The sequence below is a fragment of the Phyllostomus hastatus genome, unplaced genomic scaffold, assembly GCF_019186645.2.
Source record: "Phyllostomus hastatus isolate PE091 unplaced genomic scaffold, TTU_PhHast_1.1 phas_scaffold_78, whole genome shotgun sequence".
In the NCBI taxonomy this organism is placed as follows: domain Eukaryota; kingdom Metazoa; phylum Chordata; class Mammalia; order Chiroptera; family Phyllostomidae; genus Phyllostomus; species Phyllostomus hastatus.
This window is the reverse complement of record NW_025334041.1, coordinates 21,799,594-21,826,808: the sequence shown is the minus strand read 5'-3', so window position 1 is coordinate 21,826,808 and position 27,215 is coordinate 21,799,594. Positions and strand designations below refer to the sequence as shown.

The window sequence follows — 27,215 nt, the reverse complement described above, 5'->3', positions numbered from 1 at the left end:
ATTCTTCACATGTATCTTTCAGTATATATCCTTGCAAGATTTTCCAGAATCAAAAACAATTAACTGGAAAAATCACACAAACACATGATAAAAACAATAGTCTCTAGTTACTCTGACAAAAGTCCCTTGATAAAGGTTTCTATTAAGTTTTTCATATGTAACGTTACAATATTTTATTAAATAAAAAGTCTTCCTTTTTCTCTAAACTATTAAATAGCTAACTCAATTAAGTAGAGAAATCCTTCAAATGTAAAAAAAATATAGCAATACTCTAAATCTAAAATATATTCTTTTGAAAAATACTATGTACTTTCCCAACTCCTGTTCCCAGTCATGGAACACACACACACACAGGCAGGGAAAGATCCAAATATGCACCTTTAAACTGTCCTATTTAATTCCAAACCTCAGGCACACATACAAAAACAGTTGTATGTTCATTTCACCCACTCGCAATCAGCAGTTCTGGGCCTAAGCTTCCTGGTTGTTTTCTTTAAAAAGAAACTCAACTCTCATACTATAAAAGTACGGTCCCCTCTCCCTTCTAATTCCCCTTTTTCAAGCTAGTACAACTCACAAGCAGATTAGGCCTCCCTTCCCCCTTTCCTGCCTGTAAAATCCAACTTAGACAAACACTGTGTGGCTGAAATGACATATCTGAATGGAATTCAGACCCACCAGTTCCTGTTTATGTTTCTGATTTGAGAATGTTGTCTTCTCATTCACTATACATTAGGAACACTGCAAGGCCATAATAGTGTCGGGTTACATGCAGGCAGGACCAATGAGCATTAATCATTACTTCCAGTCAACTGGCAACAGCAGCAGCTGATGGAACACTACACCCTTCAGCTCTGTATAAATGAACATTCCAGAGAAGGAGAGTGAGTGAGTGTGTGTGTTTCCTTTCAGTCTCCATTTTATGAATGAAACTCCAGGCTCTATAGAGTCCATTCATGTAAGAGAAATGCTTACAGGGCTCTGCCCCTAGGGATCAATCCGTCATGGGTAAAACTGATGTGATTGGTTTAAGACAGCCTTTAGCCTTCCATTACTGACTTAAATGCAGTCCCTGTCCATTTGACCTGTGTTAATGCATAAAGAGTAAATCCAGACCATAGTCTCAATTCTCAAATCAAATCACTAGCCAGTGCCACTTACTGTAACTGTAGATTTAGAGCATATTTAAGTATTTCTTAGAAAAACTAACTGATATAGTACACCAGGGTACTGTTTGAGGAGATATGCTATTTTAACTCACAAACGAATGAGGAAAACCCTGAGATACACTAAGCAATAAAAAAACAAAGTTAAATTGGAAGGTCAATCCATGGCCTCTATTATAATAATAAAATCAATTAGGAAGACATCACTGTCACTTTTCACAATTGAAGCATCTAAAAATCAGAGATTAAGTGATCTACTAATCCACAAATCACTGAATAAAAGAAAATTATCTTTAGATGGTAGAGAAACAGATAAGATGTTAACATTTTCTGAAGGATCAATAGCTCCTTCCTTTAAATTCCCAAGTGATTCTCCACTTGAATTCCTCAAAGCAACAGTTTTAATGTTAGGAGAGGGGGGAAAAAAAAGTGACCTGAATGTTTCAGGAGAAAATGTGGCCATAAGCAAAGGATGCTCAGTGAATGGGACAGAGCGGTGGCTCTGCAATAGGGAGTGTTAGGGATTAGGTGGGAAAAGCCACAGTTCACAGAAACAAAACTGTCACTGTCCTAGAAATTACTAAATATGATCACACTTAAAAATAGTTTTCAGGAGGAAAGAAAGCTATTTCTGAGCAATTATAGGAATGATTTGTGAACAGTCAGTCCCATACCGAATACTGTTTAATGTGTAGTAAGTTTTATCAGCCATCTGGAACTTGATCCTTGACTACAGAGGCAAGAAAACATGTCTCTTCGAGCGACCTGAAGCCATATGGGGAAACAGTTGCGATCAACAATCCTGGTATATATATCTCTAAACTATTTTGCATGAGATCTTTACCATGCCTGTAGAAAAAGGAGTGAAGAGAAACAGGAAAAATGCCTGTGTTTTTGGTTTTAAACCTGTGAAGCACTGTCCACAATAGTGTTATTACAATTTATTATTTATCTTCCAGTTTCTAATATCTGGTAAATAAAATGGCAGAGGAGAAAGTTACTACCATATTTTCCAGTTCAAAATTAAAATACTTAACACAGCCTAGTGGGAAGATGATCAAGAACCCTATAATGTAGCATCCAGAGAAAATATGGAACAGAGCAAGGCCAGTAAGCAGTGGATGTACAGTGAATTACTAATTCCTAAATACCATTCTTTTTTCAGAGCTTTAGAAAAACTTCAGTATTCTTTTAGAGATTACTTTCTAAGGTGGTTGAAAGATATGTAAATAAAAATGATGAGATAAGGCAGAATGTTTTCAAGTGTTACATTTCATATTTTTAAACATTAAAGGCTTCCCTTTTGAAGAGGACAAGCGGCTAGTTTATGGCAGGCCTGGACATCCAAAATAACTATCAGTAGCCTTCGCTTCCATTCCGCTTGTTCCATCTGGCTTTAAGGAGCAGTTTTCAATAGTTCCCTTTTGTAATCAGTGCATTCCTTGTGTTTCTTGAACAACACTTCTGGTTGATTAGGCCTGTGTAACTCAATTGTTCAGAAAGGATGTAAGAGAATTTATTAGGAAATATGTATCAGTTCAATTTCCCTACAATATATCTCTTCTTATAAATAAATAAATAAGAAATCATTTTTAAATATAATACACCGCAATGACAGCATTTCTGAGATTTACCGTAGTAACAGTAGTAGCACTCACAGTAACAATAGTTCAGAGGTGAACTACTGGGTGATTGGAGCCTTCTCGATTCTGTGCCAGTTGAGTCAATTTATTGAGGCCCGAACCCCCAACACACAAAGCACTACTTATTTATACTTCTGTGTAGCTGCAAAAACTAATTATGTTCTTCTTGCTCTGTTATCCACTGATTACATCCTGAAACTTTCACTTTAGAAACATATTATAGAGCCTACAAGGGGACCCCCCAAACAATGCTTACTAGGAGCAACATACAAAAATGCTTTCCTACTTTCCCTACTATATGACTAAAATGAGTACTCACCAACACAGCAAAACACAGAATAGCATTTACAACATAAAAACTTCCTTTCTTGCAATTTCAGAAAGCCACGGCTATTTAACTCTCCTGACTAAAGTGTCAACTTGTGCTTCTGTGAGTGCCAGATAAACTGGTCAGCTCTGACAAATGAAAAGTTAAATGTATTCCGACTTTTCACATGTTTAACATGAGGTAAATATTTTTTTTCAGTATTTATTCCATCATTTCTCTGCCTATATAAAATTTTCAACATTCTAAGGACAGATAATTGTTCTTAAAATTTAAAGCTTTGTCTATTGGCCTTCATCAAAGTCCCAAGGGGATAAAGAAGTACCTGGCAAACATGGGAGGGGTGGCATGCGTGAAAAATAAATAAATTTAAAAAAGGAGGATAAAGCCCTGGCTGGTGTGGCTCAGTGGACTGAGCATGGGCCTGCACACCTCAGGGTTACTGGTTTCGATTCCTAGTTAGGGCACTTGCCTGGATTGTGGGCCAGGTCCCCATTTCGGGGGTGTGCGAGAGGCAACCACACATTGATGTTTCTCTCTCTCCCTCTCTTTCCCCCTCCTTTCCCCACTCTAAAAATAAATAAATAAAAGATTTTTTAAAAAGTAAAATAAAATAAAAATAGAACATAGAAAAGGCCCATCTTATTTTTCCAAATGTAAACTTTTTTTTTCTTTTATATATATTGCAGCCCCTTTTTCTGGTGAAAAATGGACTCGCAAAAATTTGAAGATGACTGTTTCATTTCAATTTTAAGCCATGAAGCCGTATCAGAGGTTTTCACAAAGAGTAAAGTCCAATAAGAAGGCTCTGACAAACTCGAAGTTCATTTGATCACAGAATGTAAGATCTGGATGGGCCATTAATTTTCCATTTTTCCTTGTAATTATTCAGCATTCTCCAGATGATAATCTCAACTCTTGTGTATGGTATATATATTTTTAAAAATATATAATGTATTTTAAGTCTAAATATCACTTGAGGCCCTATATTTCCCCACCTGACCTCAGTGAGCACCTGACAGAATAAGTGTGAGTGCTGTGGAATGTGAAACACACATGCAGGCCAGGAGAAGCACACCTTCGGTCACATTACAGGCACTTTTCATTGCCCTGGGTAATGCAGAGCTTTTCAAAACCATAGAAAAATATTTAGTCCAAAAATTAGAGAAAAGGATCAATAATATATGTAACTAATTATGGATTAAAGTACTTTATTTTAGACAATTACATAGAAAGAGAGACTCTGAACAGCACACTAAACTAAGAATAAGAAAACCGTGGTTCTGGTTTGGCTGTTCCACACATCGGCTGTACAACCGATGCCAAGTTAACTTGGATGAGCCTGTGACATAGTATCTGTTCAACAGGGACAAGGTAACCTCTGAGAGTTCATGAGTTTAAAAGTTAGTATTTCTATGAAACAACGGTTTGTGTCAATTTCCCAGTGTAAAATAGTGCTAACAACCTTTGCCACCACATAAATGGTATATGTCCTTAGAGTAAAAAGACACCTCATCAGTACCAACAGGACTGGCCCAATAAACACGCTTCAAAACTACAGAAATAAGCCCTGGCTGGCATAGCTCAGTGTATTGAGTGTGGGCTGCAAACCAAGGTATCACAGGTTCGATTCCCAGTCAGGGTACATGCCTGGGTTGTAGGCCATGAACCCCAGCAACTGCACATTGATGTTTCTCTCTCTTTCTCCTTTCCTTCCCTCTCTAAAAAAACAAATAATAAAAATAAATAAAATCTTAAAAAAAACTACAGAAATACTTTCTTCTGGAAACATGTCAGCTTTCCCCACTCCCACTCCTTCTCCCTCCTCCCCCATAATGGAAGCTCAAGCTGTGCACTTTCCCCAATTTTCTCATTTCCGAGACCTTCTCCTTGTCCCTGAAAGTTCTCCTTCCCAGTCTTCCTCCTGCTCTTGGGTTATTACTCTAATTAATTTAAAAGATGCCTCCAAGTTATGAAACTTCAGTTGCATTTGCCATTGGGCCACCCTTTAAAAATACTTCCCCAAGCTAACAAAAGAAAAAAAAATTAAACACAAAAAACAACCAATCAACTAACACAACTCTAACAAAATGTGATCAATATCTAAAACAGCTGCCTTACTGGGCATTCTGAACTGGCAAAAACTCATAGGCAGGCATGAAAATGGGAAAATAACTATGATTCTATGAAAACAGAGACTGTATAGGACACTTCAAATGAAACACTCAACACACAATTCAACCCCTTTTATGTAGTCAGTTGGCCTTCAGGGAAGGAAGAAAAAAATCACATAGGGTTCATAAAAAAACAGCCAACCAACAATAAACTTATATATTGCTTTGTGCAGCATGATTAGGCTAGAGATTAATGGAAGGGAAACAATAAAACATATAATCGAACTATTTAGAATTTAATAAAATATGATGATTACATTGTACTGGTTCACCAACTGGCCCTAATATCAATTTATCTCCTCGGTATCTTCTAATCTGAGTTCTTTTTTCTTTTTTCCTGAATAAAAACTTCTACTCTATTAATATTTTGCATTTTTAGCTTAAATATTCTGCAGTTAAGATTGCATTCCTGTAATTATAATTACAACTAATAGACCTTCCATTTCCCATGTCATAATTAATGTCAGGCTTTATTAGAAGTATAATCATGCAGCCTTTTCACTTATAAAGCTTCTTTTATTTTCACAACATTTACGTTCTACTGATTAAGCAATGAAGAGTTCCAGAGGCCTACTGAAAGGACAACCTTTGATCGCAGATGCTGAGTAAACCAACTTAAAACATTTTTACATTGTTTTTAAATCACATAAAATATTCTCTAATGTGAAATTTGTTCCACATCAATAAGTGAACCAAGAAATCAATGATTCAGTGATAAATACATTCGATTTCCGATAAGGGTCATGTAATGTGCTCTCAGCAATGATGAAATCTGAAGATCATACTTATTGACCACAATATATGACGTATACAGATGTGTCAACTTAGTTGCAGCAATTTAGTGGCCAGCAAAATACATTGATATCCACTGATTAATTTTTCATAGGCCCTGGTTACACTGTTGCTACAGTTCTTTTAGACTACATCCAGAAAATACAACTTTGCTAGTCAACTATTAAATCAAAACGGAACTGTGTCCTGCTGGCAATATTGAAATAAATCAAAGGTATTGTACAGCTTTAGCAATTTGAAATGCATTTTAAAGGGTAGAAAGTAACATAAATTAACTGCTACTCAAATATTAAACATGTATTTTGCATGTCATTTACCAGGTCTATGTAACACTTACAAGAGATGAGCTTATATATCTTTAAAATAGGATACTGGACTGTTATGGACTGTATGATTGTGTCCTCCAAAATTCAATGTGGAAGCCACACTACCTAATGTGACTGTATTTTGAGGTGTAGCCTGTGCAAGTAATTAGGGTTAGATTAGCTCATGAGGGTGGGGCACCCATGGTGGGATTAGTGTCCTTTCAAGAAGAGAAAGAGAGACCAGAACTCACTCACGACCTCTCTCCTCCATGTGAGGACACAATGAGAAAGTGTCCATCTGCAAGCCAGGAAGAGAGGCTTCACCAGTAACTGAATCTGCTAGCGCCTTGACCTTGGACTTACTGGTCTGCTGAGCTGCTGGAAATAGATGTCTGTTTTTTAAGCTTCCCAGTCCATGGTCTCCATCAATGGTATTTTAGTGCAACAGCCTGAACTAAGACATGGACTGCGCTTTTTAGGCTTAAGTGACTGACTCTGTGATTTTGAGGGTCAGAGAGTTTCTGACTCTGAAGTTCATATCACTTATGGCCCATAAATAATGCAATTAAATTTCATAGCACCAGCTCCCATTTTTGCCCTCACTGGATTATTTCAATTGCTTCCTTGCTTGGTTCACATGTTCTCAAGAAACGTCACACATCCTCAACACCATGGTACATATAATTTCTTATGTGGTATAAATGAGAAGATTTTATATGTAATCTCCACAAAATCAAGAAAATGGTTTCAATATTCATCTTGCTGGGATTATATGTATAAAACCATTTCTACAACACCCAAAGAAACTCTTTAAATGCTATGCTCTTTGACTGCTTTTGAACCAATTATCTGAGCTATTTTATGATTTCCATATAAAGATTCTTAGAATTATGGAGAACTAAAAAAACTATGCAACAAATTAAAATGTCATTTGGAGAATAAGGATAACATCAGTTAACAGGATTGGAAACTGATAAAGAAAAATAAATCCTCCCTACAGTAAAGTCCATTGTGTTGCAGGGTTCTTAGCTATGGATGTAAATCATGGACGATTATAAAAGGTTCTAAACTGAACCCATTACAGAACATTTTCAGATAGCCTCCAAATTATAGGGCCTGGGGCAATTCAAATAAAGGGCCTCAACCCTATGTTTAATTTTTTAAAATTATAAACTAACTGATAAATAAGCACCCTATGTTCACTGCAGCATTATTTACAATCACCAAGATACGGAAGCAGCCCAAATGTCCATGAGTAGATGAATAGATAAAACAACTATGGGACATTTACACAATGGAATACTACTTGGCTATAAAAAAAGAGTTAGTTTTATCCTTTACAACAGTATGGATGGAACTGGAGAACCTTATGCTCAGTGAAATAAGAGAGTCAGAGAAAGACAAATACCATGTGATATCACTCATATGTGGAATTTAACGAACACACTGAACTAACAAGCAAAATAAAGACAGACTCATAAACAGCAAGATGAAAGCTAAGGGTGAGGAAGGAAGAAAGGGGGTAGAGGGATTGAGCAAAAAAGAAAAAGGACTCATGGGCATGGACAACAATGACGTAATTGCAGGGGATAGGATATAAGGGGACTAAACGGTAATGAAAAAATACAATAAAAATTATTAAATAAAAAATGGGGACATAAATAAATATATTCTCTCCTACCATTAAAATATATATACACACATACTACCATAACAACCTGAAGAAACAGGTCAAATCTAGAACTTGAGAAATTTCTAAGATTAGCCCTGGAATAGGATGGTGTGGAGCCAGCCTCTAAGACCTCAAATCCCAGCTCACCCCACTTCTTGCCTCTCTTCCTACCCCTCAAGCCCACATTGTGCATCAAACACCATGGGACCTCCCATGTAAGCATACATGTGAGCTGCACACAAGCTCCATCCTCATCCTCCTACAAACATGCTGCAGGGAAAACGAAGTCAGTCAGGCTCCCTCACCCAGAATTCCAGGCGACTGACGCTTGGCAGTGTTCGTGTGGCTTTGAGAAGGGGCCCGCATGTGTAGAATGAACCTCTGTCATATAACCTGAAGGTCAGTATTGCCACCCTGCCGGCTTTGTGTGCACTTAGTATATAGGGGCGTCGGGACTTCCTCACAGTGACAGGTGGGGCAACACAAGGGGTGCGTGGACCGCCCCACCCCAGAATAAAGGCATGTCAGACAACCCAACAGCTCCATGAATTTTCTTCCATCTGCCCGAATCCCTTGTGAATCTGTCTGGCCTTGAAAGGCTGCAAGACAGATACCCCTTGGTTACCTCCTTAGTCCTAGGGATACACACACAGGAGCACTGTGCTCTGCCTTAAGAAAACTGGACTTGGGAGGGCCGGATGGGCAGAGAATTCATGGGTCTCAGGTAGATAATGCACCACCCAGAGGTGGAGGCATGGCCTCTGAATGGGCAGCTCTTCTTTTAAATTTCTTGCCCAGTGAGGAAGTATGGCCAGAGGCAGAGGGAGCTCTCAGCATAGGGTTCCCTCTTGCCACATTTTAAGGGCGCTTTATAACAAAGCAAGTAATTTTATGCAAGTTGGAAACTCAAGACCCAGAGACAAGTTTCTTTCCTCAAGTAGAACTGATAGGAAAACTCAGTAGTTATTCCTAGAGAAGCAATAGTCCCTTCATAAGGAACATCCACAACTTTGCATCCAAACAAAAGGCAATTACATCGTTTTAAAACATTTCCAGTCTACAACCATCTATTGACCTCTGACCTCGGGTACCATGTTAATAATATTTTACAAGTACATGATGCCCATCTTATAAGCATTAGCTTTGATTTTATTCTTAAAAATTTTTTCCTGATGTCTGAAAAGCAGATGGCCTCATTTTGAGATTATAACAGGAGAAACTAAGCACAAATGAGTTAAATAATTCCTCTAAGGTCTGAAGGTCAAATTTGGTGGTAACATCTGCAAAAGATTTAAATGCTCCTTACTTTTAGGAAAATCCCCTCTCTATCTTTGTTACACTACTCCGTGAGGCCTTTCTGCTTCAGTGACACAAGCTAAACTCTATGATTAAACCATAAATCTGTAGTTTTGTATTCCACTCCTAGTGAGTAAGAATCTTTTATTCTGGACTCTTGGGATCTTGCCACCGACAATGAAAAAACAAACAAATAGTTATAAGCAGTAAGTGACCCAGGACAGAGGAACATTACTTTCTGCAAACACTTATTAAATAGTGCTGTAGTAGAAAATGGAAAAAAAAATAGCCCAGAATTCAGAAAAGAATGACAAGGTTACTTACTCTTTTAGGCTCAGAGTGTGTCTAATTTTACAGAGTGCACCCTTCTTTGGACTAGTTCCATATCTAGACACTATTTTAACCATCAGCTCATGACAAAATTCCCCACCCTTCACATACACAGAAAGATTCAAAGAAGGGATAACATCAGAAAGATTCCACCAACACAAAAAATGTCAGGAGCTGCCGAGTTTGATGCCACCGCTAATCAAAGTGACAAGCCAGTGAAAAGAAGTCTTAAATATAACTTAAAACATGGGCCTACCTGAATCATATGCAAAGTCTCTGGGTTCTTGTTTAATCATCAGAGGAGGGGGGAAGCTTTGACTGGGCGCACCACCAACCATGGTGCTGTGTTCATACACTGGGTCATGGTACTCCTGCTTAAAGCCTTGAGGTGGGAAGGGGATGTTGGGCTCAGACATCTGCCGTTGGTACATGGGACGTCCTTCCCTCGGCATTGTCGGCAAAGGAGGAAAGGAGTTACAGGGTTCAGAAAGCTGGCGGCGAAATCTGGGAAATAAGAGAACATGTTTCATATAAAACAATACTCTTTGAAATACTGGTACAATTTTTTAACTGTTTAATCAACATGACAACCCAAATGACTCAAAGTGTGAATCTGTAACAACAGCTAGATTTCTCCTTCCTGGGTCAGTAGCCCTGTGCTTTTTAAACATAATGTGGTGGGTAATCCCCTTCTAATTAGTCCCTTGCAGCATCATTTTGATACAATACAATAAGATACAGGTGTGCTTTGAGACGGGCTAGGAGAATGATACACTATTTTGAGGAAATGTTACAGTAAAAGTACCCAATTCAAAATCAGTTGGATCATTTTCCAAGTTAGTAAGAGGGTCTCGAATAATTATATACTAGGCAAAAATGAAAGAATCTGAGTTTAGCTTATATTCTCTGTCTTTTAATTCTGCACCAAACTAATCCACAGCAAACAAACAAACAAAAAACCCCCCTACCTACTAAGTTACTGAGGAAGCAAGAGAAGAACAGGCAGGGCTCCCAAATCTCCAACAACATTCTGAATAGCATTCTATTCCAGTGTTAAATAAAATTAGGAAATGTAGAGACTCATCCAAGCTGGTTTTTAAAAGACCATCTCTTTACTGTCCACCAGAAATGTACAACAGAATGGTTTCCAATAGATTCATACAAAATCTCAGGTTGATAAAAATAAGCATAAAAGATACAGCAGAGTTCCAAAGATGGAAATAACACGGTGTCTTGCATATTTAGGACAGGTTGTGCTGTTAGGTCTTGAGGAAGTCTGAGGAAGTTCTTAGCAGAAGGTTGAGAGCGAGTCTCTGCTCCTTTCTCCTTAGTTATGCCCCGGAACGACTGGCTAATCACGTAATCGCTCAGTTCTGCGTTTCTCATCCATAATATCATTGACCCACCACAAAGATGTGGATTAATTAAAGATTTAAAAGTGCTCTAAAAATGCCCAGGAGTGCTTAAAAATAACCTATTCAACATTACTATGAGCAAATAGAAGCCTATTAACTCCCTTCTTCCCCAACCCCCTCGCCCCACTAAAAGCATTCCAGAGACCTTAATTTGGAAAGTTAACATTTAATTTTGGTAACATTAAATGAAAATAAGGTAAAAGCTAAAGAACTGTAAAGTAGCTGCCTTAGCATTTTCTGAGAGCACTCCACCCAGTGATTTAACTCCAGCCTCCCTGGCTGCCCTGGAAACTACTGGAATTCCACCTACACCTGCAGACAATAAACTGAAGAAACTCCAATACTGCGAAAACAGCTAGGCTGACTGGCACTGCATTCACTTCCCTTCCCTTGCATATTTCATTAGCCAAAAAAAGAAACAGAAATTATCATTAAGAACTGTCAAGGAGTGAATCAGAAAATTGTAACTTGAAGTTAAAATAAGAAACCAGCTCACTCGTGAAGCCTTAAAAGGAGGTTAATAGTACTTGCATTAAAATCTTGGTTAAGGAATCAAGCCATTTGTTTTTAGGAATCAACCTGACTTCAGTTGGTCCTTTCTGAGGACCACGATATATATTAAACACACACGCTTCACAGGAAACTACAAGTTTTTGGTGCCATCCTTATGAGCCGCTGACCTGCTGTAAAGAGAAAGTGACTCAAGAAGCTCCTGGAGAGCGTTAACAGGGAAGGATGCTGATGGACTCTCGGATAAGGAAAAAAACGGCCTAGGAGGGGTGGAAAACGTTGAGAAAAAGAGACTGGGCTCCTTCACCGCGGGTGCAGAAGCAAGTGCCAGAGGGCTGGCCCTCGGAGCAGAATGAGCCTCAGGAAAGGAAGGCAGGGTGCAGCCCAGCTGGCCCCACGGCCTTCCCAGAGTGAGGTGGGGTGCCCAGGCTGGAGGGGGCTGGAGGGGAAAGGATCTGTTCCCAGAGCAAATTTGCCATTTATAACTGAGGGACTGTCATTTGTTGGCTAGAGCCCTTCAAGAAATCCTCCTCAGAAACATAAGGCCTCAGAGATTTTCCTGGGAATGGCCAGCTGGTACTGTCCTCAAAACACAATGGGGGGGCAATGGGAAAAGACCCTGAGCTTCCCTCTTACAGTTCCGGACCGGCTGTTCTCAGTCTCAGGTATTTGACTTCAAGTAGAGAAACTAAAATGGATTTGGCCACAGCATTTCAAGTTAGGTCACCTAAAAACAGGCACACTGCTTGTTCCCCAGTCACCTTCCAGAAGAAATAACGATTCTGCACAAAGAGCCAACTATACAATCTAGAATTCTGGCACTCATTGGAGAGCAAGAGACTCGGGTATCAAGAACTCTGGGAAATCACCAGAAGTGGGCAAAATAAAACTTGCTTCTTCTTTTCACTCCTTCCCCCCTTTCAGCCCTGCACAATGTGAATGTGTTTAAATGGCCCACCCTGCAATGAGATTTCTTTCATCTGTGTTTATGAAACTGTTTACACAGATGCGCATACCACTGCATGCTGACAAGGTCTCAAGTCTATCGGTGAGGAGGGAAAGAGGACTTAGTGATGGAAACAAAGGTAGAAACGATACAGCCTAGGTTCCACACTGGAAAGAATGCCTTCATCTTATCCCTTCACGCCAAAACAGTTTTACCAAATTTGAGATTACTGAAGTTGCATTAAATAACCTACAAAAAGTAGGTTATCCCCTTATTTTCAGCAAGTTGCCAGTGGCCCCTCTTCTGGTTCCCTCTGCTGCTCTAGATGATGCCTTTGGCTGAGCTGTTTTTGTAACGGTTTGTCAGAGCCAGTTTGTCCTGGCTTTTGTTTAAATTTTCAGAAATTCTGTGAGTCCATTGTGAAAGACAGCCATTAAGAAGTAAATTATGTAAAGTTATCATTTTAAACAGTTATATTAAGAACAAAGGCTATTACTACTCAAAACTCACAGCTTTCTCACTATTATACTATACCTGACTATTAATTATGCTCTTGAGGTTATGACTATAGTATCTATATGATAGAAAATACTATAGAATTTAGTGTGACTGCACATCTCTTTCCAATTCCATGTTCAAGGTTGCCACGATGATAGCTTGAAATCACAGCCTTGGGGGGGGGGGATATTAATATCTCAGATTCATCAGAGGTATACAGACTGGGTCTTCTGGATTTTCTCCCATAGAGCCTGTTGTTTGACATTTACCAGCCTACCACTGGCTCTATACAAGTACAAGGTAGAAGGGGAAAGAAGAAGGCCATATATAATCAACCTGTGTGTTAAGTCATATAATTAAGACCTCTAAAAGTATCCCAATATTTTATTTAAAAGTAAGTTACTCATCTCTAGGAATCAAGAATTAGTCACCACAGCATCCCTCCTAGCTCCATGCTCCAGTTCTTGCCTTGTTTCTTTCTACGTAATAATAATTTGGTTTCTATCTCTTTTAACTTTATATTCTCATGTCCAGGGTCATGCATCTAGTGACATTAAATATTCATCACATGGAAAGGATGGAAAATGGTTTTAATCAAATATGTTCTATTCTGCAAAACTGTGTACAGCTATGCCATTCACTCTAAGGTGAAAAACCTAATTCCATAAGCCACCTACTAAAATTAGTCTTCTAACTTCATAGAACAAGTACACACATATGCTCATAAAAACGGGATGATCTGATTCAAAGTGTAAGTGAAGCAATTTAATTCAGGCAAAGTGAAAGAAAAATGTTCAAATGTCAGTATATAGATTAATTTCCCACTTCAGCAACAAATTTAAATGTTTATAAAATCACCATTTAGAAATGACCTTCTCCACAATTTGTAACTACAGATAGAGCAAGCTCTTTCTAAAAATATTTTGCCTGGATGTGCAAAATTAATATGGTCACTTTAAATGTACTATAGGTCTTAGGAGTTGGCAATAGAATTTCTTCCAAGAATAACAAAAACTTTTTATTTACAAAAACCAGTTTGCAGTATACCTGTGGTCCATGGGGTATCTGCTGTCTTGCATGGGCTGTGATGGAGGGAGGTGAGCTGGGAAGGCGTGGTCAGGTTTCGGAGTGTGAGTTGAGTTTGGAGATGCATGATGTAGCGGGGACACAGGAGTGCTGGAAGGGGTAGGGGGGTTGGAGGGCCTCATTCCCACTTGTGGCTTCTGATCATAGGCACTACCCAAGGAACAAAAAAGAGAGAGAGAGAATATTTATTTCTTTGTAGGAATTAAAAAAAAATATTCCAACCTAAGGAAACAAAAGAAAAATTTAGGCTTAAGTCATAAGGAAGTTAGAATTTTATGTCTTTGGTGTTTGAATTCTAGAACATGTAATCTTCAAAAACTCCACACACTTAAAGAGAAATGGGATAAAATTAATAAGTTGGTAACAGCATAAATACAAAACATATATTTTAAATACATATACAAACAACTTAATATAAGAAAAGCACTGCCTATGAAAGCGGTGGCGTCACTTCCATCTATCCTTGATATGTCTCCTTGAGCAAGTTTCAGAGATCTTTTCTACATCATTGAATTTTCTCATATTATAATTCACATTACATTAGATTTTAGAACAAGAACCATCAGTATAAGATGAAGACCATACCTGGCTTGACTTTATTAGTGGTGGAATTTTAAGAAGGCAATGCTTTTGTTCTATTTTCATTTTGTATGTATAATAAATGGTGCTTGGCATTAACTTCTTCACATAGGATAATAAAGATTAATGAGGCAAATTAAAATCTCTCTGATATATTTGAACTTTCTTGGAGCATAAGTACAAAATAATTTTCTTAAGAACAAAATCCTATCGTCATAGACTAACTTGTACTAACTTGTAAACACTCACAGAGGAATGAATGAGCGAGCTTCCTCATGAATCCCAGCTGACTCCCTGTGTACATTTAGAGAATGTGCTTTAACTAAATTTTGTGATCTAAAACATATTTTACAAAAACCAAATTTTACTTAAATTCACAGATAAAAATGACATTTCTAGGTTAAAATATTGTATTTCTTTTTTTATTTTTTATGTCTTTTTAAAATTTTTTAATTTTTTTTTAGAGAGGGAAGGGAGGGAGAAAGAGAGAGAGAGAGAAATATCAATGTGTGGTTGCTGGGGTCATGGCCTGCAACCCAGGCATGTACCCTGTCTGGGAATCCAACCTGCGACACTTTGGTTCGCAGCCCACGCTCAATCCACTGAGCTACGCCAGCCAGGGCTAAAATATTGTATTTCTTTATAAAATAAAAAGAGTTCATCAATACCTATGTTTTTCCTTTAAAAAAGAAACATTTCTTTTTGCATTGACTTATGTAATAATTTATTCTGTTGCTCCATCTATATTACATCCAATGTAAAAATACAGAAGTGAAGGAGTATATGCTGTGTAAGTCTACTCTTGCCTTAAAGTATAGTTAATGGCGATCATTATGTTTGGTTCTACTTCTTTTCTTTACCAATATTTCTAAATGAGAATATACTTTTATAAAATGATTCGTCTAATTTATTCTCATGTAAAAAGAAAAAAAAATATATCCTCTGCCCTAGGATAATACCTTTTTCCTCATGAAATGTTGTCTTTATAGTTTGTATAGAGAAGGAGGCTCCAGAATTTTATCCATATATCACTGTGGGAATTATTCATCCCCAGAAAAACATCTCAAAATATTTAGGCAATTCCTTTACTGTAAATGTATGGACATTAGTTATGTAATATAAAGCAGTGGCTATTTTAAAGCCACACTGCTGGTCAATGCTGAGATCCAGTGACAGTTCTGTATCTATTTGGTTCATTAATTAAACTTTCTTCAATGTTAAATACTTATTCTGTGAACACATAATACTCTTAAGCAGGAAATTAAAAAACTAAAAACATTATAAAATGAAACTTGGATCAATATTTTTTTTATCTAAACCAAGTATGCTTTAATAGCTTTGACAAGAGATCTTGTAGTTTTAATTGAACGGACCCATAATTTCAAGGCTCTGATGACCTCCCAGAAAAGTAAATATAAAAAGACAAGTTTGAGTTTGCAAGAAAACATAGTAATAGAACATGTAAGCATTGGTCAGCTGATGAGAGACTGCACAGCTCTAAGTTTCTTGAGTCTTATACTCTGTATTAAGTAGTAAAGATATGAGAAAATATAAAATCCATTTGGATCACAATGTATTATGAACTTGAATCAACATAACTTATAAAACTGCAAATATCTATAATCACTTTTCAAGCTTCCAAACTAACTCCTTTTAAGAACTAAGTTTCTACTGTAATTGAGAGTAATAGTATTCAATATACAGAGCCAACTTCTTCCTTATACAATTAGAGTCCAACATGAAAAGTAGCAGAAGGCAATTTGCTAAGAAGGGTTTTTAATGAACATATGTGTTATCAAATTTTCTAACAAATGAACAATGTACTTTTATTGCTCCACCCTTTATTATCATCAGAAGGAACAACTGGCTTTTTAATAGATAATAGCCTCTGCTAAGCCTTATAAAATTCTAACTTTATTGCGATTGTCCATGAACGCATCTTATAGATCATCTACAAAGCCTGTCAGATAACTAATGTACTGCTGAGACATGCCAAATGTTTCATTTTTTCCCTACAAACTCTATCTAAAGTGCATAATGCATTCATTCTAATGAGAACTTTCAACAGCTGCTCAGGCCAAGTACGACCCACTTTTCAAGTCCAGATGCTTCACTCAGTAGAAAGGCAACCAATAGTGTGGATGAAAATTATTGCTTTAAAATCATTCAGAAAGTGTATGACTGAATGAATGGTAAACGGGTTTCTGGAGTTCTTCTAAACACATTACCTAATTAGCTTGCTATATGGTGACGATATAAAACTCTTATAAAGTTTGTCCTGAGACTTTAAGTTAGATTCTGAACTTTTTGTTTCAGTAAGCATGATCCTCTCTACACATACACCTGGTTACTTTACCTGACATTGTACAGGCACTTTTCTCCATAGCTGAATTTAAAGGGCTGCTCTTGACTGCAGGCAGAGCCGAGTTCTGAACATGGGCTGTGGGGTTCTTTCTTGATTTTCAGTGGTAGGCCATGAAAAGCCACTAGAAAATAAAAAAAAAATACCCCCAAAATGAAATGCAGTTAAAATTAAGTATATTATTTGCTGCTTTACTTCTCTTGTTTAAAATGTCACTAACATTCATATTAACCTAAGTACATAAGAAAAGTCACATTTGATGACTAGCATGAAAGGAAAGACTCTGAGTATCTCTGTATCTTCCTTTTCTGTTTATGATCTAACAAAATACATGCTTGAACCCTCATTACTTGAAGTGAATCACTTGTAGTTTGCTTAGCTGGTATTAATAATAGAAGCTCAGTTCTCAGAAAAGTATGTTTTGAAAACATTTCAGAAAGATTTTCAATGATTAAAACAGAAAAAAATACAACAGAATTAACTGAAAACTAGAACATCAAAAATTCCAAAAAAATAGCTGAAGGCTGAAACATAATTCTAAGTATTACTGGGAGAAAAACATCTCAAATCCATCAATAGTAATAGAATGACAACTAGATTATAAGAAAAAAATCTAGGTGCAGGTGCACTGGAAACTGATGACAATTTGGAGAAAAATTGCAACATCTAAGAAGGCAATGCTCATCTATAAAACGGAGAAAAAAGCACCTGCCTATCTACTTACCACAACTGTGAGGATGAAATATGAAAAATGTGTCAGTTATTTGTCACATGTAACATACCATAAAACAATTATTCTCAATCATGTTTTCTCTTTTCATATGACTTAATATATGGTTATACTTATAATCATTAATTCTTAATAATATGATATAAAATATGAAGGCTAAAAGACAAGCATATTTGAAGGGAATCATAACTTTAAAAACAAATAAATAACACTATGTACTTTTTTATTATATAAGAAATTGAAAAAAAAATCTGTTAAGCAATCCTGTAAGAATAGTTGAAGTTTTAGTTTAAATGAAAAATTGGTAATAATAGGTAATACGGAATTGGTAAAAATTGGTAATACGGAAATAATAGACATGAAAATGGATTTTATCTTCCAGTACAATATACACACGTATGAATAACCAGGGTAAACAAAAGGAGAGCACACATTCTGAAGGTTTTAACCATGATAAACACTGGAGTTAAACCACAAAAGATTGAGTCTGTGTTCCATAAAGATATGACAGGAGAAAAATCCTTGTTGTTTTAGATACCATTCAATCTTAATTATGACATCATGGCAGTATAAACTTATACTAGTTTGAATGTCAAACATAATTTCAATATAAGCATTTGAGACCAAGAACTACCAAGCTATAGAAAAATAAATAATATTTGTTTCTACATGTATATCATTTTGACAAAATTGTTCATGTTACTCAGGACCCTTCTGAAACATCACAGAAAATAAATGTGCCAAAGAAACAAATTTCACCTAAATTAGTTGACGAAGGAAAATATAATAAACGATAATAAAATAATCTCACTGGGTGGTCTATTTCAAAGTGTTTTCTTGATGTAGCACGTGTTTGCTGCGCATACTGAAAGCAGAGACTAGAAACAAAGGAGAAATTATATGCTACTTCCTATGGCAAGGGTGCTCACGCTCATCAGCTTTACCAAGTCAGAAAGTTATAATTTATTAACCACTCAGGTGAAAGAGTTTTAAGAACCTCAAATACCAATTATAATATAAAGAAGGACTTGCTAGGATTTCGATTTGAACAATCAACTAGAAAAACACATCTTTGCAACAGATAAATGTGAATGTGGATGGGGTGGTAGATATTAAGAAATTAATGTTAATTTTGTTGGATGTGGTAATGCAATGGCAGTTGTACCAAAGAAAAGGCTTAAAGTTACAGATTCACAAAATATTTACAGAAAATAACAAGATGTCTAGGATTTTCCTAAAAAATTGTCCAGGGGAAAAATGATGGAAAAATAAAATGATGTATGGGGGATGGATTGATTTAGAATGGGTAGTGGGACTGTGTTATATTATTCTCTTTACTTTTATCTAAGTCCCACATATGCATGATGAAAAGTCTTTAAAATTAGCAGGAAAAAAAAGAATTTAAAGTAGTATGCATAAGAAAATTCCCTCCCTGTAGTATGTGTGCGCACATGCACACTACTTGTCAGACTGACAAATATTGCATAGGCAACAATTAACTATACATTTGTTGCTTTCTTAATGTGTTTCAACTATCTTTATTACAATATTTCAAAAGTCTTTGGGATCATGAAGTAGAATAAGATTAGTGAACAGAACACAAAAAGCACCAACCATAAAGAAAATAATCTACCAATTAGGCTTTACTGAAGTTAGGAACTTCTCTTCATCAGAAGACACTATTAAAGGACTACAAAGTAAGCCACAGACAGCAATATGTTTGCAACAGAAAAATCTGGTAAGAACTCACATTCAACATAGCAAGAAATGCTACAAATAAGACAATCCAAAGTAACCAATTAGTAACCAATCCAATAAGTAACCAAATTAAAAATGGACAAAAGACCTAAACAGGAGGTTCATAAAAGACACCCAAAGAGCAAAACAAAGAAATAAACAACAACAAAACATGTATGAAAAGTATTCAACATCTTTACTCATCAGGAAAATGCAAGTAACACCACATGAGATTATCACTATGTTAGAATGACTGAACTGGAAAAGATTGACATCAAGATTGAAGACAGAAAGCAACAGAAACTTTTATAAATGCTACTGAGGTTATAAATTGATACACTTTGAAAAATCTTTTGGCAGTAGCTACTATAAAGCTCAACATAAATCACACTTGTGCCTAGTAATTACACTCAGGTATATGCCCAATGGAAAGGACTGCATGTATTCAACAAAAGGCAAGTGTACAAATGTTCAAAGCAGCTTTATTATAATAGCAAAAAACTGCAAAGCCCCAAATGTTCATTAGCAGGTAATGGATGAAGAAATTGTGGCACATTCATACAATGAAACACTATACAGTAATAACAAGGAAGAGATTCCTGTTACATGCAGAAGCATAGATTGTCTCACAGTTGTGGTAGAAAAGAAGCCAAGCACAAAAGAATATGTAGTATATGAATTTCAAGATCAGACCAAACTGAGAGTGAGAGAATGCCCTATGGATGGTGGATAGGCAAGTTAATGACTAAGAAAGGACACCAGTAACCTACTACTGTACCAGGAATATTTCATATCTTGCTCTGCATGGTGGTTATTTGAATATATGCACCAAGCTGTACACCTGGGAATTTTGCATTATAATAAATGCATATCTCAACAAAAAGCTTTTAAAACTGTGAGAGGTATCAACCAACCAATGCTATGTGGTACCAATTAAGGTATTTTAACATGTCTGACTTCCTGTCTCAGCAGACATCTAAGATTGTGCTCCAATTTCATAGGATAAATAATTCCAGATGAATGAGGGGAGGAAGGACAAATGTGGGGCACCATCAGGAATGGTTGCTGGTATGACAGTTAACCTCCTATCAAAATGTCCACTGGTATCACTCTAGAAGCGAAAGGCGTGATCCATCCTAGTGGCTACACTGCCTGTCGAGAGCTCTAGAGCTCTCAGATGCTCTTCATGCACTTCCTGAATTGACTTTGGGAGAAAGGACATAAGGATTCCCAAACTGCTATCCTCTGATAGCAGCAAGTTGATCCCTAAACTCAGGATCCCCAAATCTGGCCAAACATCTAAATTCCCAGGCAATTTTTGAATAAACAAAGATTTCCAGAACTCATGTTATAGGTTGACCTGTGTCCCCTCCAAAATGCTTTCATTGGGAAGATTGATTAAGATGAGGTCAAAAGGATGGGATCTAATCCAATGTGTTGACTATTGTCCTTATAAAAAGGAGGAATTAGGATACAGAGACACTCACAGGAGAACGCCATGTGAAGATAAAGGCAGAGGTCAGAACAATGCTTCTACAAGCCAAGAAATGCCAAAAGATTGCCAGCAAACCACCAGAAACTGTGAGTTAAGTATAGGCTATATTCTCTCTCCCAGGGCTCAGAACCCTAGTCGCACCCTCACCTTAGACTTCCAGCCTCCAGTTCTGAGACAATGAATGTCTGTTTTTTAAGCCATTCACTTTGTGGTGCTGTATTATGGCAGCCCTAGCAAACTAATATACCACTCCCTAAAACTGATTCACTAAGGTTGGGGTGTATATCAAGATTCTATATCTTAGAAAACTTCATAACTTGATTATGATTATCATAACTGGGTTAATTTTAAATGTTATGATACTTAGCACCACCTGGATCCAGTGTGAGCTGCATTGAAATGGGTCCAGTACTTGAAAGACTTAAAAACAAAACTAACAACGTCTTCCTTTTTGTTAGATGCCAACACTCAAGAATTCTCACAGGTTTTCTACTTCCTGAAGTTGAGGGCTCCCCTACCCTCTATAACACATTCAACGTGTGTGGGCCTCTTAATCATTATGGGCCCTTGGAACTGTGAGTTTATTTTTCTAGTCATAAGCCAAATAAGTAATACAATGAATGTGAGTTGGCGAGGATTTTTTTTTAATTGTTGTGTGTGAGGAACACAAGGAAAAGCCACCCTCAGGATCTTCAACATTTTGCACAAGAACCACAAGCTACTGTAGTCTCTCCATTCTCACTTTCCTGCTTCCCAGAGATTCTTTATCACACAAGCGACTTATTTATTCTCAAATAAGGGTAGTATAGAGACTTGCACCAGAGAGGGCTGAGCAGAGAATGTGTTGGGTATTTCATCACGGGGCTGAGAGTCGGAGCGTCTGCTAACAGGCAGTTTTCCAGCTCACTGGCACCAGCACAAGGGAAAGCAGCACATTCATTTTGTGCAATTTGCTTTACCTTCCCACATGGAGTTGGTGCATGTAAAAGGCTGTTAAGTACTAAATTATTCCTTATCAAATCACCATCATCTGGAGTCATGATCAACACTAATTAAATTACTTTCGCTGAACACGGCTCCAGCCTGCTGCCGAGGCTGCTAGACATTTCATTTCGCCTACTGTACGGTCCTTGCTGGGCCCGGAACAGATAGCTACCGGCATCTGCATTGTTTGTGGTTTTAATTAAAGTGAGTCTTTCCTTCTTCAAGTGTATCAAATCAAGTGAGTTAACTCCTTCATTTCATTTACAAAGAAGTGATGGTTCAAAATGATATTACATTATGTCTTGATCCCTGACTTCAGACAGTTCAGATAATTTATCTATGAAATCTGCAATCTTCCCAGGGCATTCCTCGAGCACATTTCCATGCAAACTTGCATGACCCACAACTCCTCTGGACAATCAGACCTTGAGGATGGGCAGAAAGAGCACTGGAGAGATGCATCTTGCATTTTTTCTTTGTCAGTGGCTTGACTTTTAAAACCACATCTTAAGGCTGACTAATGGTGACTGAGTTCTTCTAATGGTTAAATTTAAGAGCTGAAAATACCAGAACTTTAAAAAATGCACTCTAAAATACACTTAACCACTTCTTAATTCCAAAAGTTTACTCAGGGTTATTGTATTCATCGTAAGCTGTTTGTTAAATTAGTAATTGTTTTGCTTTTAGATTTATGAACTATGAGACATCCTCTTGCTTCCTTCTTTTCTTTCTGCTGACATTTTAAAAGGGAGGCAAAGTTCTGTCCTCATTCTACTGGGTAGAGACATGCCCTTTGCTTTCCCAGTGCAACAAAGCTGGTGAATGACCACATCTTTGGTAGAGGTAGACATGTAATAAATCACATTTAAACAGCTAAGAGACAGATGAAGATAATGTATTTTAAATTTTGCTCATAGCAGCCCTGACTGGTGTGGTTCACTTGGTTAGGCTTCCTCCTGTGAAGCGAAAGGTTGCTGGTTCGATTCTGGGTTTGGTCTCGGCCCCGGCCTGGGTGAGAGTCAACCAATCAATCATGCTTCTTTCCCTTTCTCCCTCCCTTCCCCTCTCTATAAAAATAAACAAATAAAACCTTTAAAAATAAAATAAAATTTTTCCTATCAGGATAAATTTCTAAACAATCATGACATGGGAGCAGTTCTTTATCATTAAATTGAAAACAGACCATGTTTGTTATAACTGGCTGGTTTGTGTTTAGACCAAAGAATAAACAATAAAATCTATAAATCCAGTTTTGACTTATATTTCTTTAGTAAAGATGACGACATCTTGTAAATTTAAGAAAAATTATATGTTTAACTATAGGTGTTGACTTACTGAATTGTGGTTGAGTTTGGAATTGTGATAGAAGGCACTGCCTATAATGCTTTTATTAAAAAGCTCAAATATACATAGTACCATAATGTTTTCAAATGATCTTCACCTATTGCATTTCACTCTCATCGTTCAAAACAAGGAGCCCTGACTGCTGTGGCTCAGTGGATTGAGTGTGGGCCATGAACCGAAAGGTCACTGATTCGATTCCCAGTGAAGTCACATGCCTGGGTTGCAGGCCAGGCCCCCAGTTTGGTGCATGCAAGAGGCAACCAGTTGATGTTTCTCTCACATATCAATGTAGCTCTCTCCCACTTTCTCCCTCCTTCCACTCTCTTGAAAAAAAATGAATAAAATCTTTTTTTTAAAAAAGACAACAAAGATATTTATTTTCATCTCCCCACTTTGCAAACATTTTTATTTTCTATTTTATTTTTTAAAGATTTTATTTATTTATTTTTAGAGAGAGGGGAAGGGAGGGAGAAAGAGGAGAGAAACATCAATGTGTGTTTGCCTCTTGTGTGCCCCCAACTGGGAACCTGGCCCACAACCCACACATGTGCCCTGAGTTGGAATCGAACTGGTGACACTTTGGTTTACAGGCTGGTGCTCAATCCACCGAGCCACACCAGCCAGGGCTTGCAAACATTTTTAAAGCATAAAGAAGCTAAGTTTCTTAGTTTGATAAGAAACTAAGTCTTAGTTTGATATCAAACTAAGACCTGGAACTAACTTATAATAGGTTAAGAATTAGAGCCCTGAGCTTTTAGCTGAACCTCTTGAACTCTTCAGCATATAATTCAAATTTATTTTGAATAAACATCCTCATGATTTTTTCATGCATGCACCACTATAACTTTATATCAGATGTGTCTTTATCCATTCATTTCTTCATAACTTCGTTTATTTGCTGTGGCCCAGATACTACGCCAGGTGCTGGCGGGGACAGGTGGTGGTGAATATGGAGCTAGAGAGAGAAGATGAAAAGATACGGTCTTACCATCAACAGCCCCCAGAAGTCCAATTAGAGCTTTGCTTGAACCTTTTCTTTTTAAAGTTTTCTCTACTAAAGATACTTTACATTTGATTAATTTGTGTGTATGTGGTGCACATTTCTGTATACGTGACCTTAATAATAAATTCTTGGCACTTGCATCTGAATGAAAACTACCCCTCAGAGCATTTGTGCTTGCTTTAAGGCGTTCTGCCTTCTTCCACTTTATCACTGTGACCAAAGGTACTCAAAAATTCACATTACTCGCATTCCAAGGAAAAAATGTTGCTGTCCAGCATCTAAAACTTTCCCGAGACTCTGATAACCAAAATGTCACAAGTGATGGTCCCCTTCTATATGTGGACAGAAGATGTAAATAAATAGAATGATAAGTTGTCTTGGGGCTGACCTTTCACTCTGCTTTACTCTGGACTCTTATCATAAAATTGAAATAGAGAAGCAATTTCTGTGAGTACAAAACAGTTACCCAAGGACCAGAAACATACCACATTTTAACTACTTCTCTAAACAGAATTTCTTGAATGAAATCTGTAGTTCTTTTAAAGCAAAATTAGCCAAGATGGCATAGTCTCCTAATTTTAATGTTGAGATTTACACTCTGCTCAAAAATTCTGTTTTAGAAAAATCTTCTGTACAGTGTTCTAGCACACAGGTTGGCAAATGACAGCCCATGGGCCAAATCCGGCCCCCCATGTCTCTTAGTTAGTTGCATTGTAACACCATCTTGCCCATTTGTCAAGGACAGTCTTAGGGCCACTTTGAGTATCAGTGGAGTATATGTGACAGAAACCCTGTGACCTGCAAGCCAAAAAATACTAATTACCTGGCCCTTTTCAGAAGGAAGTTCTAGGTTACGATCTAGAATAAGAAAGATGAACGGAAACACTGAAGTAGAGGGCTGGTACAGTGACATCTGCTAGTGATAGAGCACAGCTACAGTTAGTTAACAAAAGACATTTAATTTTGTTTTGTTAACTGTTCTCTCCGACCCTCAAAACCTAGTGTGCGGCCTTGGGTAGCCAATTTATGGGGATATACACAAACAAAATGATGGGGAAAAGATACAATATGGAGACTCTAAAACACGACAAATTTATGTGCTTTGAGAAATTTCGAGGCATTTACTTAGACCATGGTTAAGAATAATATGGAGAATTTTTTACACCTGTCTACAAAATATAACTGAGAAAGTCAAAACAAATCATTCTGTGGACACTGAGGTGCTTGTAAAAATTTTTTCAGTTGGATATAGCAGTGTTTTTTTTTTTAATCTCTGTAAAAGAGTGAAAAAGTAAATGGTGAAAAAATAAAAGGTCTACATAAATTAGATTTTTTAAGACCAGATAGAAACATGGCATGGAAAATGCAAATGGCCTCTGTATACAAATATATGTAGTTAGGAATATGCTCACTAGTTGAAAGCATGCACTTTAAATTAATATCACTTCCATTTCAGGTGATAAATGGGCAGCAATGACCTCAATTAGTACTCCGTTAAATTCCAAAAGCAAAGGGGATGGCTTGTGTAACAAATAAAGATAATGGTGTCACATCACCTTCCAAGACATACAGAAAAGCAGCACACATTGCTGCTGTATCTATTTGAGCCTCCCAAAGGTTCTTTTCCAGTACATTTACCTCTTCCACGCCCTCCCCACCCCCACAGTGCGCACACACCACTCACACATGCACACACCCAACATCCATTACCAAAGGGCCCAATCTCAGCTATCAGCAGAGTGCCTTTATGGGGCCATTAAACCATTTCTCTTGTTTACAGTGCCTGAAGAAAGATGTGAATTATGTCTGTGACAAAACAAGCGATAACATTTCTAAACTGCTATCAAAATGCAAACTGAAACACATTTAGGGACAGGGACCCTGATTCAAGCAAGTTTTCATGATTTTCCATTATTTTTGAAGCATCTGGAAATACATTCACCTATAATATTTCCCAGATAAAATTTTGACCATAGTACTGCAATTTGATATTTATTTTTTTCTTAAATAATATTCTTTAAGTAGAGCAGTTATAACATAGATGATACAATGTTTTAAAAGAACTATTATCAGTTGCAATAAATCCCATACCTAGTTTGCCCTTAGCAACACATAATATGCTGTTTAGTAATAATCGATAAGGCAGAGTAAGGAAGACTCTCACCCCTTATTATGAATCTCAGAATTTCTGAATTGAAGAGGACATTAGGCAAGAACGAGTTTTAGGGACTGAGTTAGTATTTGTACTCAGAAACCTTTGTACTAAAGGAATCGAAAGCAGAAGCCTGAAGGGTAAAAAGATGCAAAAGAGAAACTACATTTATTAAAGAAAGGCAAACAGTCATCACCTCCTGAAAGTAAATACTCAGCATCTGTAAGGAACAGCTTGGGCAGTTGGGAAACCAAAACTGAGTCTCAGGGAAATCATACATTTCTCAGAAGAGGGTATCCATTTTTTTTCCAATGCCAAATTCCTATCAGTAATAGCAACTGCATACTCTATTGCAGGGACTCCCAAAAAGTCTTGCCAGCGGTGCACCTGACTGAGGCGGGGAATGTGGTTTGAGAAAGTTGCAGAGGCGAGGTGATCCCCACCCTACAGCACAGCCCGTCCAGAATCAGGTATCTACAGACTTGGAAATTAGTGCTGAGGACACAGCTGAAATCAGAAGCCAGGAGTCCTCACGGTCTGCAGAGTAAGGCCTTCTGGTTATGTTACAGCCTCACAACACAGTTCCTCCTTAAAAGTTCACGTAAGTCATGGCTGGGTGGCTTGGCTGGGTGGAATAGTGTCCTGTACCCCAAAAGGCTGCAGGTTCGACC

General features: G+C 37.3%; 1 protein-coding gene across 3 annotated transcripts in view; it reads right to left on the bottom strand.

The window, feature by feature from the left end:
* ETV1 (ETS variant transcription factor 1) overlaps positions 1-27,215 on the bottom strand; it is a 90,617-nt gene that overhangs the window by 26,085 nt on the left and 37,317 nt on the right. For all 3 annotated transcript variants that reach the window (XM_045828026.1, XM_045828027.1, XM_045828029.1), the window contains 3 exons: positions 17,094-17,223; positions 14,120-14,308; positions 9,960-10,207 (listed from right to left, as the gene is read on the bottom strand). In XM_045828026.1, coding sequence (XP_045683982.1) covers positions 9,960-10,207; positions 14,120-14,308; positions 17,094-17,223 — 567 coding nt within the window. The remainder of the gene's footprint in view (positions 1-9,959; positions 10,208-14,119; positions 14,309-17,093; positions 17,224-27,215) is intronic.